The following is a 21,649-nucleotide window of genomic DNA, read 5'->3' on the forward strand; positions in this document are numbered from 1 at the left end:
CAGAGAGAAATTAGACATATTTTCTACCATACTATTTCCATGCAATTCTCAATGTCCCTTCTCTCCTATGTGTCTCATTCTTTGATACCACAACATAGTCTTGTCTCCTAAAGCTGCAAGAGTTTTTCCTTCTTCTAGTCCACTCTAAGGAATAATGGAACTATTGCACCCAATACTAAGAGTGCTTCCCAACAATTTATACATAATTTAAATCTAAAATCCCCTCAGCAATACCATTTCTCCTTGAACCATCCTGCAGGTATACTTTTCAAACATTATTTTTACACTTGCATCACTCATCTTTCTTACACAAATCAAATTTCTAGCTAATCCTGAGATACATAAAACACCAAGAACTGACCTAATAATTTCATCCTTGATCTTCAACTTGAATTTTCCTTGTCTATGATTTTGTCTCCTTAGTTGTCTCCTAATAAAACATCACCACCATCAAATCTTTCATACTCACAAAACCACTCCTTGTGAGGAGTGATATGAAAAGGTGTTCCTAAGTCAATATGTCATGCCTCATGAGCTACCTATGTACTTGAAGAATCCAAGTACGCATTCCCTCCTTCATCTAAGGAGTTATTTGCTTCTATAAAAGGAGAATCTTCAGATCCCTTCCCTTTCTCTACAATTTTGGATCTACAATATTTCTTGTAATGCCCTTATTTTCCATATCTCCAACATACCTTTATGAACTTTCCTAGAGATTTTGATCTTCCTCTAGATTTAGATCTTCCACTTGAGGACTTTTTCTATTTTTGATTTGGGAGCATCCTCTTACATACAAGGAATCTTCATTTTTGATCTCCATGTTTTTCTATCTCAACCCCTCCAATAATGAGGATGAGATTATTTTATCGAATTTTGAAGTAGTTGCATTACTACCTATGGCAACAACCAGACTATCCCACGAGTTTGGTAGAGAACATAACTAAATAATTTACTTATCCTCATCTAAAATTTTAATATCAATATATGAAAATTGAATCACCATATTATTGAATTTTTTCATATGTTTTTTCATCAAGACTCCATCCTTCATCCTCAGGTTATACAGTTTTTTTCTATGGGAACAATTTGTTCACTAGGGACTAAGACTAATACAAAGCCCAGAACTTTTTCCACAAGTATTTGTTGTTGCTTCCGCTGACACATTTAGTAATATTGAATCTAAGAGACACAATTTATTATGTCCTTTACCTTCCAATCCAACTTCCTCCAATCTTATGTTCACATCCCCGTTAGTGCAATACCTAGATCCATAGTGATCCATTGATCTTTGTCCACAAAAAATTCTTCCATTATGAGCTTCTATAGGTAAAATATTTTACCAATAAATTTCTCAATATATATTTTTGAATTTCTCACCATTTATTTTCACCAAAAGAATCACTTGCGTAGATCTCCCACTATAACTGGGTCTACCATGGTTCGAGCCAAATGCCTTAGCCAGAAAGGCATCCCCTTGAATCCAAAATTTCTCTCATAACAAATGTAGGTTTTAACCCTATACAATTAGTAATTACAAATAGATTCTCAATAAAAATATAAAACATACAATGGAAAGCATAAAAATTTACACAAACAAGTTGCATATAAACCTCTATTTTTAGGAAATATAAAATATTTACTTCACAAAAAATTGTTAAAAATGTTTATATTATTTTAAAATTTTGAATTTTGAATTTTTTTATAAATAAGTTTTTTTCCTATTAAATTGATACCATGTTACATAATATCAAATTCCTTTTGTTGTGGTCTACTATATTGGAAACCACAACAACAATAAAAGTTAATATTGTTTATCTCAAATGTCCAATATACTAACTGGATATATACAAAAGGATCTCATAACCAAGACTTGAATATGCAATATATTACGCCACAACACTGATAAATTTCAAGTGATATAAAACAACCATAATTGAATTGAAACTATTATGAGGACGTGAAATAATAATAGTGCTTGGAATGGTTGGATTGATTAGAGGTGAAAATTTTGGTTTGTTGGAGATCTGCTCCTCAATGCTAGTAAGTTCTTCATGTTCTTCCACCCCAAGCTGATTTTTCTAAGTATATAAAAATTATAATTTATATTATTTTTCTTCTATTTTAATAAATTCAAAATTAAAATAAATAATATATAAAACTACTAATATTTTGAACCATCTAATTTAACCTTTCGCATTGAATCCTATTTCTTTATCAAATCTCTCCCTCTTTCGTTTCAAAAAATTAACATTTTTCTTATGTCAATATGATATAAAACTATTGTACTTTTAAGCATCAAGTTTAACCATCTAATTGTTCATAAAGTTCAACCTATCTCATATTAAAAACCATTCTCCTAGATCTGGGCATGAGGGCTTCACTCAATGAACCTCTAAGATAACACGTGCGTTCATGGCATACTAAACAATACCCTTAATTTGACTACATATTGGAAAATACCTCTTAAAATCACTTTATTTAACCCTCTACCAATATGAACCCAATACACCTTCCCAATTTAAAAAACCCCTACTTTCACTAGATATTGTAGGTATACATTTATTCATTAACATTTTTTGTACCCCTTATATTTATATCCCTACTATTCCAGTAAATTATACCTTCTCATGTTATTATTATTTTTTTGATTCTAACTTTTAAGAATTCAAGTGAAATTTATATCTATCCTTCCTTGATTTCAAGAAACTCTCTATGAAATATATCCCCAAAGGCACATGGTATCCCGTGAAACTAGAAAGTCAAGGTGATGGAAGTGTTAAGGAAATGTAAACATGATAAATATTTATCATTTATGGCGTCTAATCTAAGGCCCATAAGTTATTAATTTTTTATATAACTAAAATGGAAACTTATTATCCTTTCATTTTTATATGAGATGAAATTAAGAGATATCACGAAGTTTCTACTAGCATTAGATTTTTCCCATTGTACTTTGCCTTATCCAGTACTCTGTCAATGTCACTATGAGTGGTTGACATGTGTGTGCACGTAGGTGTGTGCATGTGTGTTTATAATGTTTTCCTTTATTATATAAATTTTAAGTTTAGATTTATCCCATTTAGTGTGCCTATATCTCTTTACCATCTTTTTGTATTTCAAAAAGTCACAGATTGATAAACAGATTACCTAATATTAAGGATACCTTGCAACAAATAGGTCATGTAATTCTAAGGGGTGCTTCGGTAGATATGTTAAATAGGTTTCTTATTAATATGGTAGTATTTTTTTCTTAAGGGGTATTTTTTTAACATGTAGTTGACAGTGGACACAATGAGTTGATTGAAGAACACAAAGTATATTTGCAATATCTTTGGGAAGCATTACTTAAGGTTGGAGAATAAAGTGTTTCCTATGTTGTTATGGATGGTGCTTCAAATTATGTGGGTGTTAATAATTTGATCATGGAGAGATTTAAAATAATTGATGACATCCCTTATGTCATAATGCCACTCATTGTGTGGATTTATTGCTTCATGATCTAGACAAATTGCCTTTGGTGAATGGGGGATTTGTAGATGAAAAACAATTATGAATTTAATAATCATCCATTTCTTTTCAGTGAGCATCTCTAGGAAGCATGATAACAAGAACTTAACGAGGCATTTTGACACAACATTTTCCTTGTTTACATTATTTCTGAAGAGAGCATCTAAGGAGAGGTTGATAGAAATATCTCTTCTCCACACCTATATATACATGGATTAGCCTAATTATATGATGTGCATACATGGGCAAAGACAATGTAAAATTAACTTGTGTAAATTGGCCTGGGATTCCATTGTACAAACATATAATTATTTTGTGACATTTATACATTTGTAAATATTTGTATTTTATTTTTAAAATGAAAATTGATTCAATATTTATGTAACAAAAGCCACTAAACATTTTATCTATCCAATTCTAGATTATTCTTGGTAACAATATCAATGAAATTTCCCTAGGTCGCTTCATTAGTTACAATTTTAACACTGTAATGCTAAGCCAAATGCATTTTAGATTGATAAACTGGTGCATTAATCAATATGTACATCCCACTAAACTCTAAACCAAATGTATTTGTAGAATAAACAGTAGGCGTAATCCTACAAATTCCACTCGTATCACTTTATTAAGATAAGTTGCCAAACCTGTTTCAGATAGCTTACTAGTGTATTATTATAGAAATCACCCCGGCACTTCATCAATTACAAATTACTAACAATTGAGTCTTTCCCAAAGTGTTGTAGGCTTGTGTTAATATCTTTACAAAGATTGTTTTTAATTGTTGAATATATCAGAGTGTATATCAAACTTTTTTAAAATCCCATGCAATAGTCTACTAGCCTCTTAGGGTATATCTTCCCTTGCATGGTCCATTTATAAGGATAGTATACATAGTCATATCATGGAGATGCATGCTATCTTTCATCAGTTTAAACATCTTTATTCACTAGTTAAGAATCTTAAATAATTTGTGGAGAGTTTCCCTCATATTCACAACCACCTCTATCCATAAGGTTATGTAACATTTAGTGTTATGACAGGTGGTATATAGATCATTTGATTTGAATACTTGAATGTGATGGTGTATATATCATTTACAATGATATTCATTAAACCTAACAGTTTGTATACCACCAACATTAGCATTGAATATTTCATAACCATATGGATGGACGTGGTCACGACACTGTGGGGTCAATTGAAAGCAAGGTGGGGGTCAACAAAAGTGACGTGGTATTATTGTATTTAGTAAGTTTTCAGTTCCATGTTACATTCTAACATGAAATACCAACTTTTTATTGGTTTCATATGCTAAAAATTCAAATATCAAGCATCTTACAAAATCTTTGGATCTTAAAAGACTTCCAAATGAGAGAAAATAATGTGTCATAAGAGATGGGATAGACTATTTATTATTTTTCAATCCCTCCAAATTGGAGCAAACAACACGTCACAAGAAATTGGATGAATCACTTTCGGAGTGGTTATATAGCATTCGAGATGAACGTGTCCACTGCAAGGTTAGGTAGAAAGGTCAATTGTTTCACTTTCCAACATATCAGTGGATTAGGTACCAATACTATCTAGTTTTTAATACTTTTTTCACTGTGATTCTTGCTCATAAAATTGCACATCAATCTAAAATGGGCAAGTTTTCAATCATATTCACCACTCATTTTAAATGTAATTGCTCTGCATAATAAACCTAAGAGAAATAACCCCGAAAATCTGCATTGGTCTCTAATTCATGCATGTAGATTTGATTACAACATTTAGAAGCATATGAAAATAACTAGTGGATAAATCACTGAAACAAGGCATGCACTTGCAATGCACCTTCTTTCCTTCCACATATGCCTCATATTGTTAAATCGTTAAACATAGGGATAAATATTATTAGTCGTGACTTGTTTTGTGATTCACAGAAACCCTCGTCCTTAACATGATTGAATTAGAGTGACATAGTTGTCAACATAAATTGTAGAGTCCAGCTAAAATAACAAATAAAATGATAGATACAACATGAATGTTACCTAGTTGATAAATGTCAAAATTAATTTTGTTAGAATCACCTTTCATGCAAATGTCTGATGGTAAAATCCTAGAAACAAATTTCATAAGTAAGAATTAGCACCAAGAAAAATGCTAAATCGGTCATATATAAATGTGTCACCATGTCATAGTTGTTTCAAAGAGCTCCATAGTGACAAATAATTTCAGAAAATATTTATATTTATCAATTTCAGAACATACGTATACTTATTCATATCATATAGTAATGTGCAATAAAATGCACAGCTCCATATTTACCCTGACTACCTCAAAACTCCATTAACATTGTAAAAAGTGAAAACTACCACAGAAAATATTATACCACTTATAAACATTCCAAATAACATTACACCATATATAGACATTCCTATCCAGGTTCTCTACACCAGATTCTGCTCAAAGATTAAACATGACTTTGGTTGCATTCCTCCCATCAACACTAGTCTCAAAAGCTTCTTCCACTTCCTTCTGATAGAAGCCAAACCAATGGGTGATCAAGGGTTTAACATCCACTTTTCCACTCCTTAAAAATTCCAAGCATAAAGGCCAAGTGTTCATGCAGAGGAAAACACCAAAAATATACACCTCCCTACAAGCAGAATCAACATGAGCATAATTACTTCCCTAAAATGAAACAGAAAAATATACTCTTGATATGCTTCAGAAAATAAATATTGAATGTGGAATATTGGATATGAGAAGACCATACCTGGCAACAGCTAGAGTGAGTGGCACAGTCATCTCATTATGGCCCATTCCCACAAGGCATACCTTACCGCCAACAAACGTAGCCTTTAGAGTCGTTGACATGGTTTTAGCAAAACCAACACAATCAAAAGTTACATCTATGTTTCCACCCATAGAATTTTTTATGTGGGTCACTTCTTCATCAATATCCTAAAATATCATCATCCCAATCAGTAACAAAATGAATTTGGTAGGAAATTATCCCATACATGATACTATTCACCAATAAAGCAACATACAAAAGTGAATACAAGTAATGGCATTATCAAGATTATACCTGAGAGTCTCTAGAGACTGTGATACATTCATCGGAGCCAACATTTTTAGTCATTGATAGACGCTCTTCATCTACATTAGCAATAATAATTCGTGGAGCTCCAAATGCACGTGCAAATAGCACGGTGACAAGGCTGATAGGACCTACCCCCATTACTAAGACATTTGTCTCAGGGCCTATAGAAGCATAGAAAAAAGCATGAACCACAACACTGAGTAGTTCATATATGGTGCCTTCCTCTAGAGTTACATTATTTGGCAACTTGAAACATAAATATGCAGGATGAACAATTTGCAATTAAAAATCAAACAATTATCAAATTGTCATATGTATGAACTTATGAACAGTATGAACTATCAATATACATCAATAAGTAGATAGATATCGTGTCAAACTAAAAAGATGACTTCAAGAAAATAAGATGAATATCTATATAAGTTTTCCTAACTTAACCAAACATCAGGAGTTCATTTTTAGCTACTAGCTAAGCTACTACACTAATCTTAATCCTAAATGGTAAATTAGCATAAATATATTTTAACTCTTGACCTATCATGTATCATGTATTGATATGGATCAAGTTTCTCCCAGTGAAAACATGTTTAGATTAAGAAGAAAAATAGGAAAGGTTTGCAATAGTTAGGGATTTGATATTTTTCATAGCATGTTAGATACAAATATTTTATTTATGGCTCATGTTGAAAAAAAATATTAATATTTTTTTAAATATAACATGTAAACTCCATGTTAAACACAGAAGGAATTAAACATCTCCTTCATATTGTTGAGCATCGAAGGAATTAAACATCCACTCCTCATACTAGACTATAGAAGGCATCTTTCTAAGAAATAATATAATCTCATATTGAAATTAATATGTGAAGAAAAATATATTTTTAACACAAAGAATGGCTTTTGGATTCAAAAGAAGACTTCTTGGAAGTTGTTGAACATAATAATTGAAAGATAGTTAAATCTTGATTGCATTCATGTGTGACTACTAAATATTTTGTGACTAAATATGTGAACTATTATCACTAACCAATTATCCCCTACGAATTCAATGTACCGAGATGTGCAATAAGGTAGGTTGAAACCAGAAAATTGGTAAATATTTATGATATGCGTAGATTATTTATGTATGTATCATCGCCAAAGGTATAACCCAAACTTGAAGGCTTGATTACATTGAGGTCGTAACCAGAATTTTTCATTTAACTTTGGAAGTGGTCATACCCAAGTTTGAATTCAGATAAGGTTCACTAAATAATTCTCTTCTTGAAGGAACAACATGTATTGATTGGGTGACTCAAGAATCAGAACCATATTCATTTTGTATTTCCATCAATATCATATTCATTAGGATATGTTTTGATTCCAATCTTATCATTTTAAAATGGTTTAACCATGAACAGATTCTAAAAAATGTTCATGCCACATATTTGGAAGTTATGAAAAAAAATTGATCTAAAAATTTACGGAGGATGTCATTATCCTTATAGGACAAGCTATTAGTCACTAGCAACCAATTTGTAACACCAGAGCCTGCTATAATTACTAATGAAAGTCTCTGAGAAATAAATCATAGGTTACTATAACTTTCTTCTTTAATTAAGTCTTGGTTATCTTCTTTACAATGTTGAATTTAAGGCTTTATAAGTTGTAGCATAAGAGGCATTGGACAAAAACTTGCTTAAGACAAATCAAAGATACAATGAACATGTAGGAACATTTTGTATTGCACAGTTTCTTTTGAATAGTTGACCTACTGCCAAATTATTCCTCAATGGGAAGTGAGAGCACAAGGGATAACCCATTCTATTAAGATTTCATCTCTTGTCTATTGATGATATTGTCTGAGAAAATATTGCTAGAGAGAAGAAGTTCTCGATGATTCACAAATTCACATAGAAGTAGATCTTAACCATGAACTTGAACTTAGTTATCAAACCACATTTCCATATGCAATCAAGTGATATAGATACAAAACAAACTTCTTTGTTTCCTATGGTTACTCTTATGTAAGAAAAAAAAAGGCCCTTATGTAAGAGAGGAAAAGGGATGGAAATACAAACCTGATTGGCCAAGGAACCATGCACAGGAGGTGTTGCAAAGAACTTCATCTTGGGACACAAATTTTAGGAACCTTTATTACATTTATCACATCTCCAACATGATATTCTAAGCTCCAAAGCTACACTATCACTAGGAACCAAATGTTTCACTTCACTGCCAACCTCCTCAATTATTCCAGCACACTCATGACCAACCACCATTGGTTCTTTTACAATAAAGTTTGCACACTGTAATGTTTGCAACCAAAACCAAGAAAGATGTTTTTTAAGTAAAATTGTGGACTGCTAAAGAAACTTCCATGAGCTAAATGTCCTAGAACTTAAACATATAACTTCCCTAGTTCAAAAATGAAAACTACCACAAGGGATTATTATCCATAAAATCACAAATGCCTAAACAAAGTCTATCTTTCCAGCTAGCACACAAGGAAATTAATAGTCGGCAAAGAGAACATCATGTTGCAGAAGGAACAGGCACGCGATGGTCATTGAGTTCCTTTGTCAGTGGACTTCAACCATCATGAACAAGCTCCAAGTCTCTTACAATTGGCCAAACACATTGTCAATGTTTTTTAAGACCATACATTATCATTTTAATCAAGCTAGGGCACATTAGCTAAGTTAAAAATTTAATGCTCAAGCAAGATATTTCTTCGTGCTCTTATGGTTGATAAAAATACATTTCCAAAGCTATTTATCCAATGCAATTCTTTAATAGTGTTGATGATTTAACCTCTTTTATGTGTGATTGAACTTGAGAATGAAGATCTTGTTATGAATGTGTACCATAGGAATATTTCTTATCTAATGAAGGAATGAAGATCATTCAACTATTACATCCATAGATCCATGAAAATTAAAGAATTTATAGAGAATGGTAACCAAAACTCATATTGCACCACAACTCTTCAAGCTTCAGCCCAAACACTACATATGAGAGAAATTCATCCCTACTCAATTGGCCGAACCATTTGCCCAATGCATGTTGCTGATAGGGAGGCCATAGATCACAGGTTTGGTTGAGTCACTTGGGGTTACCAACAACTATTGTAGTTGGAATTTGAGCCCCCCTCCATCTAGATATTCCAAGGAAGAAAGGGTGATGTAACAAGTTATTATGAATGCATGTAGAGAAACATCAACTAATGTAGAATATTTTTAAAAACCTAGTGAAGATTTTCTATCAAACGAAACAGAGAACAAAATCAGAGTCTATACAATTCAATCAGTTTCATCATATTCTCTAGTTAATCATGAATTGGAATGAATTCCCATGTGATAGAGTTTAAGCCTTGAGCTTCACCAATTCAAAACACCAAACCTGATCTGTTTGTACAGGGAATGACAAGTTTTCCCAAAAGGATGCTAAGTCCTCTCTATAAAGTTGGAAGAAACCCAAATTATCTCTAACACCACTTGTTTGTTTACCATACCCAACCTATTTTTCAGAGCCCATATCATGGTCACCTCGATTATCATGAAGAAAGACATAGAATATTTCCATGAAGGAGGGCTCAATATATTGAAGTGTGTATGGCATCTTAATATGGTGCAAGAAATACCAAGCGATGTAAATTATGATTATATCATCACAGATACTGAGTTTCCATAAAATATTCAGCAATAGAATTAGCTTTAAATCAATTGGTATTGTAATTAAAATAGGCACTCCACAAACATCACTGCAAAACGATTCCTTCAATAAACTAATTTACTGTCAATTGGATAATATAAGTACATAGTCGTCTCTAAGAAAGCACTCAAATTAGCATGCACTTACACCCAATACTTTCTACACAATATTTAGCCTACATTGCATATGGATCAAATAACAACATACCAAAGAATGGAAAAATGATTTCACTATTGCTCAGCTCATTTAAATTTTGTCGCCACAACTTTAAATAGCACAGAGATATTATAATACATTATCATGGCCTTTTACCTCAATGTGCCAAGAAAATGAAACCATTTTGATATAAAATTATAAAGAAAACAACCATTTCTATTTGGTGCTTTTGGTGAAATGCAAATATCTAAATTACATCAAAATCACTTAATTCATTAATACAAACTATCAATATTTCTATCACTTGGGAGACTCATTAGTTCAAAGTTTTTATTATTAATTATGATAGGTTTTTAAACTTTATACAAAGTCTAAATTTTTCTTCACGGAATGGGATTTCCCTATGCAAAATATTAATATGCAAAACATATTCAAGACCATACAGAAACGGACAAGAGAATTCAATTCTCAACTAGAGATTTCTTCACACAGGGGTTCACATCCGGTACCTTTTGCACACAATGAAAATGTGAAAAATGGAAAATAGAGATCATATGCATTTTTATAACTTCAAAATATGGCTTCGGGGATAGCTTATTTTATAAGCCCTTTAGGAATTTTTGACCTTCCTTCCTTTTAAGGATTTTTGGGGTGGCATATTCCCATCACCCCAGGGATGCCCTTGAATCCATGAGGTATGTACCCCCAATTGAATGGGAACATATCCAAAATTGGTGGCATATCCTGAGGCATCTCATATGTAACTAGGGATGATACATACCTATTTATATGAACCAACTTAGGGTGTTTCCATTTGTGTCTTGTTAGAGTGCATCAATTTTTCAGTGACAAGGCATGAGTAAAACTTAACCACCCACTAGATTTTCACTCCAATCTGAACCAAAATTCAGTCTAGCATCACAAGGTAATCAATATAGAAAACAATATTAACAAAATAGTCTGACTAATGTCACTAAATCCATTAGTGAAATGTAATATGGCCCTAATGAAACCCATATCTAAGGAATCAATAAACTAATACACACCTTAGCATAATAATCTTTCCAGGCCCTCCTAGAAATCTGGTGGCCACCCAAATCAAAAGCTTTGAACTTGATTTTCCCAATACTGAGTTCCTTTGATGTAGGATACTATGTAGGTTGATGTTGCACTAATTTGTGTCATACCAATAAAGCCAAATCAGATCAGAAAAATTCTCAAAACCCTAAAGGATTTAAACATTAAATATTATTATTTAATTCCATGACTGACAAAGACAATTATAAACCCTTTAACAACCCTATATAAATTTTACATAACCAACACAACTCTATAAGTTAAAACCTTTATTATCTGTACCAATAGTAATAAGCCACTTCAAATATAGAGTTAAATGTAACATCAACAATTCAATTAAAAAATTCAAACTGAGGAAACTTACCTCATATTTTAACATATGACCCAAGGTAGTCATCCATGCATTGTCTATACCAACAATAATTTAAGATACAACTCACAAGGCCATCAACCAAGTCCATTCATGCCACCCTGAGTATTTCCCCTTTTCTTTTCACCCCTCTCAACCCATGTTTTGGTTTCAGTAGCTGTTGGATTTTGATCTGGAGAACCCTGTGAATGTATAGATAGAGAATGAACACCAAGATGTCAACTTTCTCTAGCCTTTTCTTTTTTTAGATGCACTACTAGTTAACTTATTTTTATTATCCCTTCTTGCTTGAGAATGTGTGGTAGAAGAAAAATGAGAATTTACGACTGGATGTGTATCAAGATCATATGTCTAGGATGAAAGGTAGGTAAGAGCAGTCACTACACTTGCAATTAGGGGATGCATTGTGGCTTGTTCCTAGACACACATTGCTACCATAGCAATATCTTGATACAAACCTCTCATAGAATAGTGTGCTTAAAGTAATGGATCAACCATTTGTGAAAACTTCCTTCAATCCCTAAATAATGAATGTTCCATAAATGGACAAAATGTAAGGCACATAATGCTTCTGACTAAGAGATGCATTATAAAAAATACAATAACCTAAAGGTTTTTTTCCAAAAGGTAATGAGAGCCTAGATCATCACCAACCATATGAAGGATTCTCCATCACAAGATGGATGCTTGCAACATTGAAGGAAAGTGAATAGCAAAAGACAGTCTAAAATCCTCCAGTACTTCATCTATGCAACTCATGAAATAAATTAAAGGGTAAGAAGAAATAAATACCCAAGCAATAAGATTGTGCTCCCCTGCCGACCTCGAATTGTCAATGGATTTTCTACCTATGATTAATTCTAACAAAACAACCCAAAAACTATAGACATATGATTTTATGGTCAATTGACCAATCATAGCATACTTTGGTGCACAATATCCATAGGTTCCCATTACACAGGTAGAAACATGAGTCTTATCTCCAATCATTGGTGTGTTGGCTATGTCATGTAGGTATTCCAACCCTTTAGTAACACTCGTAATTATTTTCATTCTAGTCTTCCAATCTAATGGCTCCTTATCAGGTGGAAGATCTGCAAAAACCAACTTATTCACATTTAATGTTGATTTCCAAAACAAATATTGTTGCATTACACTTTACAAAAACACAATAACTAAGGTATTCATGAAAATTTTGTTCACCCATTGCGTAGATGAGTTGTGTTTTCTAAATTGGCATGGTATAATTTTTCTCCTTTGTTCCACTTCCTTGGTAATGAATCCATTTGAACTATGGACTCTACAAAAAGATTTCAACCAAAATATTTGGGGTTGTTGAACCAAACCAGAAGCAAAGAATGTCTATGGAAAAGAGGAGTCTAAACTGATTGACTCAAATTAATTCCTTGGAAACAATACAATCTGCACACATGAGAAAATAACATGTGAATAAAAACTAAACCAATTATTCATACCATCTGAAAACAGCTTCGTCAAGTACAACATGATAAAAGAGTCTTAACTACCTATTATATGCCAATACATGTCAAGCTCATGATACTATTTTTTGCATTTTTCTATATAAATCATATACATTAGACTAACAAATAATAATTCTATCGGTAAATTTTGCTCACATTCAGCTTCAACTGTTGTCTTCTTACAATGTTATTGAAGAGACATTCCAGGAATTTGAGTTCCCTAATTTTGGCCCAAAATTTCCCTCAAAACACACAACATGCAAATGCATAGTTGATCACCTTAAACCTTTCATTTTTTTTATGGATCTCAAACTACTTTTGATGATTTACCTAGTCCTCTACTAGAATTTCCCAAAGATATTTTTGATTGGTTTAAGTTTGTGTTTGAAGCCTGGTGTGCTATGTTTCTATTATCTTCAACAAATAAATCAGACAGGCATTGTGTTAATACAGGAAATGTAAGAAAATGAGAGCTACAAGCTACCATGCCATCATAGGCCAATGACACGCTTCCTATTTTTGAAATATCAATTCACATTACCTACAGGAGCAATGAACATGGTATATAATGACAAATGTCAAAAAATAAAGAAGCCAAAACATCTATGTACTGCAACTATATAATCATCATCAAAAAAATTATCCTCTTTTGTTCAGAGGGTAAACAAACCAAAAATAAAACAAATGATCAATCAGGTTGTCCTACTAATCACATATGCAACAACTACCTTTGGAAACTGATTACTAAAATGTGTGAGAATAACATGCCGAGTGCCCATTTTTTGACCCACTTCTATTGCAACTGAAATAGTACTATGACCTTTTTCCCTTGCATGACTTTCATATTTATCCTCAAAAGTGGCTTCATGGATGAGCAATGTGCATCCCATTCATGATTTTATAAGATTTTCTCATGGTCTTGTATCCCCAGAGTAAACAACATACCATCCACTCATAGATGACAAAAAAAGACCAAAGGCCTCAATGCATTGATCAACCCAAACAGATTTCATATTGTGTAACTGTAAAGTTTCCAACATACTAAAAACTAGATAGCCATATCCTACTCTTTTACAATGACCCAAGAACTCCTTACAGTGGATAAATGTGAAAGGGGAAGAGAATAACTCAGTTTTCTATAGACATTAATGATCTACAAAACAACAGGTAGATCTCAAATTCTACATGGTTTCAAAATTATTTATAAGAAAGAACTCTTTCATATTTTAACGCCATCCAACACTTGTTTGGGAATCAGTATATACAAGTTTCCAAAAGAAACAAAAACTATAGTCAAGGAAGGAAGAGATAACGGACATTAAACTTGAATGGTTAAGTTTTCAAGAGTAAAAATATTTGATACCAAGATCCCTTTATGGTATAGTAGCATTTTCATGTTTCTAAAACATCTAAGATGAAAAAATAAAAGGAAAATGTTCCAATTTTTAGCAACAAGTAGTCAAGACAAAATATATTTGAAAGTGATAACTAAAATCATAAAAACTGATACATAAAAAAATTGTACATGTCGTTATGGCAGCATTCTCGAGAACAACTGAGTTCGATATATGGTTATCAAATGCCATCTACAAAACAGCCTAATTATCCATGACAAGTTACAAACTATTGAAACATACATAGGGGCACTATTTTATCCCATTTGTCCCAACGATAAGAGTAGAAGCATCCTTGTCAATATGAAGTTGATAATAATTAACAGTCAAAAAGTAATCAAGAAAAATGTGAAGCATTCATAAGATGATACACAGATTAAAAATAATATATATGTTAATTTAACAAAATTGTTATCTCAACTACAAGTATGTGTGGTTTGGGTTTCCTTTTTTTAGATGTATAAATGGAATTCTCAGTGCATTTACTCCCACCCCAAATAAGAATGTAGGGAAATGATAACTACTCAGCATGCACCATCTATGGGTATTGCCAATTCAAAATTAATAATTTAGAGAAGGTTAAGTGTGTGTGGTAGTGATAGTGTGGCTTGCCACAGAATAGGAAGAATATGTAAATAATCTCAAAATTTCTCTAGATTTACAAGTAAAAATGACACCAGATTTTTTAAAAGTTATGTAAATGGTTTAAATAGATTAATATAATTATATCTTGATTGGTTGAACTACAAAAGATATGTTATTCGTGAACATAACAAACTTCATAATTTCACAGACACTATATACACCATCATCTCACCTTTGGTCATTACAACCAAAGAGTTCCCATTGTTAGCCCCTGTAATTGCAGTGATGTAATAATTTTTTTCCCATTTCTCCATCCATTCCTACATTCAAAAAAAAAGAAAAACGAAAAAGCACCATCAATCAACTATAATCTGCTAATAAAGAAAACCAAAATTCCAAACAATATGTGAACAATCCCTTTCAAAATCTTCACATGTCATACATATTATAACACGACAAGTATTTCCAACCTTGTGAAGAAAGCATTGTGAGAGATCATATACTTTTGTTGTAAAACCAGTTCCTGCATCCATAATATGTGCCCACAAGTTTGTGAAGGACACTACACTACTTATGAAAATGTCTTCTGCATTCCCTTTCTCAATATGCTCTACCAACCTGGAATCTGCCACATTGTAGTGGTACTTGCTCAAATACAAAGCAACTAATGTAAGTTCACAATTTTCAAAATTCATATCCTAAACTAAAAATAGATATAAGAGGTAGTAGGTATAACCCATAGTTTCTAAGAGATCAACTATTAATTCACAAATGACACTCCAAGTGACATAACAACAATTCTCAACCATGAAAAAAAAATCATATCCTAATGTAAAAACAGATCTAAGTGGTATCAAGTACAAGTTATAACCCATAGCATCTAAGAGAACAACCTTTAATTCACAAATGATACTCCAATTGATATAGAAGCAACTGTCTAACATGGAAAACATTTTTCTACTGCAATTTCAAAGTTGTCCAATAGATGTCTAACTTGAAAGGTATATTAACAACACAATTTATGTCAAGAAAAAATGAAAATCCAATTTAGGATATATTTTAATTTCCCTACATTGATAGAGCAAACTTTGAACCACCACTGGCATAAAATAGGAGAATCAAATTCATATTAATTTGAATGGAAAATGTTATGTGCTATATTTTTATCAAAAAGTAAACTCCTTCCACGTACCTTTACTTCATTAGTTGTCAAGCATTGTAAACATAGATGAATTATGAAGCTGCCATCCCTAACCAAATATTCTTCTTTGGTTGTTCCTCATCTTCTTCTCCCATTAACAACCTGCATCGCTCCTCAAAAAAAAAAAAAAAAATTGCTTCTAGTTGTGTTCTCGAGAAAGATCATAGGTATATTTTGTATGAAAGTTTGTGAAAAATGACTAGCAAGTGGCATGATTTTCCTTTTTGGAGGTGATATAGCATTCTATAAGAACTTTGCTATGTATTTTCCTTTTCAAAACTATGAAATAGAAACTTATGCATTCTTTCTTTCGAAAAAAAAAGCAATTAACATTTGCATACCATTCACCCTATCATAAATTATTGTCAATCCAAAAGTTGCAAAAAATCAAATACCATTCACCTTAAAATTCCCCTTACATCATACACACGTGTTACAAGGCCTATCAAATGCATATATATCAATATAGGAAAAAATCAAAAAGCAAAGTGCCATAACCCTTCCAATATACCAAAAGCACAAATTCTAAATTAAATTGTTTTAATTCAAACTCCTTTTCTCTTAGTATAAGCATGGGGGCAAAACCCTGGCAAAGCCCATGTGTGTGCTAGCCATGGACCAAAGTTCATTAACCAATGTAACACCCTCCTCCCACATCTACCCAACTAACCGGCCAGCCAGGGTAAACATGTGACGAGAAGTTACTATGATATGATTCGACTCCCTATGTGTCAATTAAGGAAGTATAACTAGCGAAACACATCACACAGACCTTCCACGTCAGCAACAAAACTCTTAGGAGCCATCCCAACCACTCAGGTAATTATCCCCTATGACCAACTAATTTTTTAATGCATCAAACCCCTAGACGCTCCCTTGATATGGACCAGCATGTGTCTAGGAGGCTCTAGAGGATCCCATAGTAAGGGAAAGCAAGTGTCTGGGGACTTTTTTCCCCAATGTTGTGCCTACGACTACAAGATTTGTGCCACTTTTTTAGGACCTTAGCCTAGGTCACTTCCTGGAACTCAATGATACCTTCAGAGATGAATTTATACAACATAACCATGATACATTTACAAAAAAATCCACAAGGACTAGACTAGACCCCTACTAGCCATGACAGACATTTCATCAAACATGTCACAAACATGAATGCTACAAGTCTTAATAGCATAACTGAGCATAGGGGTCTCATACTTATCTAAGAATCGCTAAGAATCATTGGTTCCTTAACACATTAGTTGCAATTTCATCTGCTAGGCCATAGACACATTGTTCATTCATTTACAAGTAAAAACATGATGAGAACCATACACAGCCACTGTCATAATACATGTTCATAACCAGTAAAATAACAATAGAAATACCAAGGAAACAACAGCCATATCATCCACATATAAACTAGTATAATACTCATGAATTAACAAGGAGAAATGGCATCATATTAATGATTCAAAGGCCAACCAGGTTTGGGACTTCCACAAACCACCCGATCATGGACATGGATGTGCCAAATCTCTCTTCAGCTAGTCACCCCTATGCCATATTCCAAGCATGAATGTGGGATCTCATAAAACACATCAATCAAAACCATAAAGGGCTTCCAGAGGCCAAACCACCTCAACCTATAAAACAGTGATTCCATCTCATGGCCATACATCACAAACCATCACCAGATTGGTCTCCACCCAAGCCTTCCAGGGCTTCAGAGCATTTATTCCAACAAAAGCTTCTAGGACTAGTAACTCAACCCACAGTTGTCATGGGGCTTCCAGAGCATTTGTCCAACCAGAGCTTCCACGACTATTAATTCAACCCACCAAGGACTTCCAAAGCATTTGTCCAACCAATGCGTCTAGGACTAGTAACTCAACCCAATATTTTATCCGGATTCCAGAGCGTTTGTCCAACAAGGGCTTCCAGGAACTAGTAACTCAACCCAAACTAAAGGAACTTGAGAACCAACCAAAAAATAAAGAAATGAACTCACAACACCATGGTTATCCAGGAAATGGAAAGGCTAGGAAAATCCACTGTCAATCTAGGAAATCCTCCATGCCAATGGAAAATCATGACCAATAAACCACATGCATATGCCATGCATGCCAAATCTAGTGAGGAAAACATACATGCAACTTGGTACCTGCAAGAAAAACATGTTGTAGTTGTTGATCTTGATGTATTCTTGCACTTTCCTGCTCTTCTTTTGCCTTCTTGCTCCAAAAATCCAAGTATGACACACTCCTCCAAGAGTGCTCCAAGAAACTCTAAATGTCCAAAAGTATGAGAGAGAGAATAGAGAGAGAGCTCCAAAACTGAACTGACAGAATTTTGTGAACTGATCCTCATAAGCCTTTTTATTAATGAGGCCTCTATTTTCTTCATTTTCCTCCTCACATGTAACCTATGACCTTTCACCTCCCTTTTCCCATAATTTTAATTATTTTCATAAATAAATGTGTCAAAAATGCCACTTTGCCTTTCCAAAGCCCTTGCCATTACCTTTGCCAGTTTTTTTAGCCATTAATCAATCACAGTGATCCCCATCACTATGCTTTTTCCCAACATTCAGCTTGGAATACGTGTCCCATCAACCGTGGTTATTATTTTTCCTTTATTAACTTTTATATGGATTTTTCACCAAGGTTGTTACAGAACCCTCCCTCTTGGGGGAGCACCGTCCTCGATGTTCAACAACACCTATAACCAACAAGGCTATTGTAAAAGAAACATATTGCCCATGGAGCTTTATAACTTAGCTTGTTGCAGTATTTACAATGATCATCCTGTTGAGAAGCAAACCAACATGACAACATAACAAGTATAACATCATAATGACATGACATCCATATCGCTTATTGGAGCTTTATAACACAGCTCATGGTGGTATTTACACCCATATACATATGTACATATACCAAACATCATCAAAACATGTACCAAAAATATATACTAAAACATTCGCTCAATCAACAAATAAAGAAGGATACATAGCCTGCATATAATCTGCCATCTCCCATGTAACTTCATTGGGCCCAAAGTGCTTCCATTGCAGTTTAACCTGCTCAATTGCTTGGTTCTGTAGCATGAACATCTTTCTCTGCAAAATAAACTATGATTTCGGTTGAAATTCTCCTTCTGGCTCCACTTGCAATACAAACCAGTGAATCACAAGATCACCATCTTTAACATACTTCCTAAGCAATGACACATGGAGAAGATCATGGACTTCCATTTTCGGAGGCAATGCAAGTCAATAAGTTACTGGCCCAATACTCTTAATAATCCTGAAAGGTCCACAAAACTAAGGTGCCAACTTGGCACATGATCCAATCTGCAAGGAGTTCTTCTTCGATTTGATGCCCAAGTACACCTATTCCCCAACCTCGAACTACTTGAAAAACCTATTATGATGTGCATCGCTTTTTTTCCTATCCTATGTTGCTTTCAAATAACTAATAGATTCAAATCGATTAGTATCTCATCCACCAATATGCGCAAGGAATATGATAATGAAAATTATAAGAACAATTTCAAAAGTTAAGATCAACTTGTCAAATAGTAAGAAGTTAGAAAACTAACACTTAATGAAAACAAATTGACAAGCTTCATATTTTTCTTGTAGAAATTAATAGGACACCAATTTCTGCCCTATTTTTTTTAAACAAATAACAAAAATTAAATGCCTGATTGAGGTGGACTATCATAGGAATTAACAATTATATATATATAATTTTTGTTTATAAAAACAAACAAAAAAACGTGATAATGTCCACAAAATACGCAAGGCAATTATGATTTAAAATATAAACCAAAGGGAGATGATATATTAGACCCGTCTAATTATTTTAACGTGACACCATATACCAAACATTAAAAGACAATGAAACAGAAAACACATCCGTTGACTGCTTCTAGAAGGTCGATAACAACCATAAGAAAACAACGTCACCATTGTTTGCGCTACACTAACAAAGCATGTACATAAAAATGCAATATGCTCTGCTCCAGTTCGATGTGATGAGGCTCAGAGGGATTAGGTCAGGTAGAAATGGTTTACGATAGTTGTTGATCCGCGCACCAGACAAATTAAAAACAAAAAAACAAAATTCTGAACCATCGTCCTTAGTGCAGCGGTAGACAACTTATGCACATTTCAAAAGATTCTGAACAGAGCGATAATGATTACAATTATGATTACAAAAACCATTTTTAACTATTTGTAGAGGAGATCGACATGCACTTAAGGAGAAGGAGAATAATTTGGTTGAAATCGTTGCGAGTATTTCGAGATTTTCCTCTACATACCGAGCGGACATTTCGTATCAGCTACATGTTGTTTTCTGCAGCGAACGTTGAAGGAAATGCGTTTTGGTAAAGTTTGTTGGAACCTGCAACAGAGAGAAACAGAAAACGTTACTGCCAACAATATTGATTTAATGAAACCATAATAAAACATGAACAGTAATATTAAAAAAAAAACATTGTTTTCCCAACAGGAACGCAACGTCGCACCCAAAATGTGTCAAAAAATGATTGGGTTTGATTAAGAGATGTGGGATCTTGACGATTTCCTGAATCAACGCGAGGGAAAGATGCCTTGGAGGTGTTTCACAGAGAGTGTGGAGAAATTATTCATGCGCCAACGTGAAGGGTGGACCGAAGATGTTACACTGGCTGCAGGGAGGAAAAACCAATCCCAAACGTGCCATATCCATCGTAGAGGTTAACGCAGGCCACCAGGATCGATGAGTTTTTTGTTAATCTCTTTTTTTTCTGGGTAGTCGAATTTTCTTGTTGGCATTGGGCAGGTCATCGTATAGACAAAACCATCTATCACAAACTCTCTCTCTATATATATATAGAAAGATTTGTTTAACAAAAATACTAAAACAAATAAAACAAAATAAAGACATTTGTTAACCCAAAATAGAAAGATTTGTTTAACAAAAATACTAAAACAAATAAAACAAAATAAAGACATTTGTTAACCCAAAATAAAAATAAATTATTAATGGACAACATAAAAACAAAAAAAACAAACAATTATCAATATATACAAAAATTATTTACAAAATATTTGATTCATTT

At 33.3% G+C, this 21,649-nt stretch overlaps 1 protein-coding gene across 1 annotated transcript; it reads right to left on the minus strand.

Moving 5' to 3' along the window:
- Positions 1 to 5,955: 5,955 nt before the first annotated feature.
- Positions 5,956 to 6,384, minus strand: LOC149193342 (sorbitol dehydrogenase-like). Its single transcript, XM_089406583.1, has 2 exons — positions 6,269 to 6,384; positions 5,956 to 6,148 (listed from the first exon to the last, which is right to left on the minus strand). Exons 1-2 carry the CDS (start codon positions 6,367 to 6,369, stop codon positions 5,956 to 5,958), a joined length of 294 nt encoding a protein of 97 aa, XP_089262709.1. The 5' UTR covers positions 6,370 to 6,384.
- Positions 6,385 to 21,649: the final 15,265 nt, after the last annotated feature.

This window comes from Pinus tabuliformis, chromosome 2_2 (genome assembly GCF_031772625.1).
Source record: "Pinus tabuliformis cultivar Carrire ecotype Pingquan chromosome 2_2, CPIR1, whole genome shotgun sequence".
In the NCBI taxonomy this organism is placed as follows: domain Eukaryota; kingdom Viridiplantae; phylum Streptophyta; class Pinopsida; order Pinales; family Pinaceae; genus Pinus; species Pinus tabuliformis.

What these genes read in the sequence shown, in the direction of transcription:
- LOC149193342 (XM_089406583.1), bottom strand. Translation starts at nt 6,369, where the DNA reads ATGTCAACGACTCTAAAGGCTACGTTTGTTGGCGGTAAGGTATGCCTT. An exon ending in CTCACTCTAGCTGTTGCCAG is followed by an intron (nt 6,149 to 6,268) that starts GTATGGTCTTCT and finishes TTCTGCTTGTAG; the next exon opens with GGAGGTGTATATTTTTGGTG.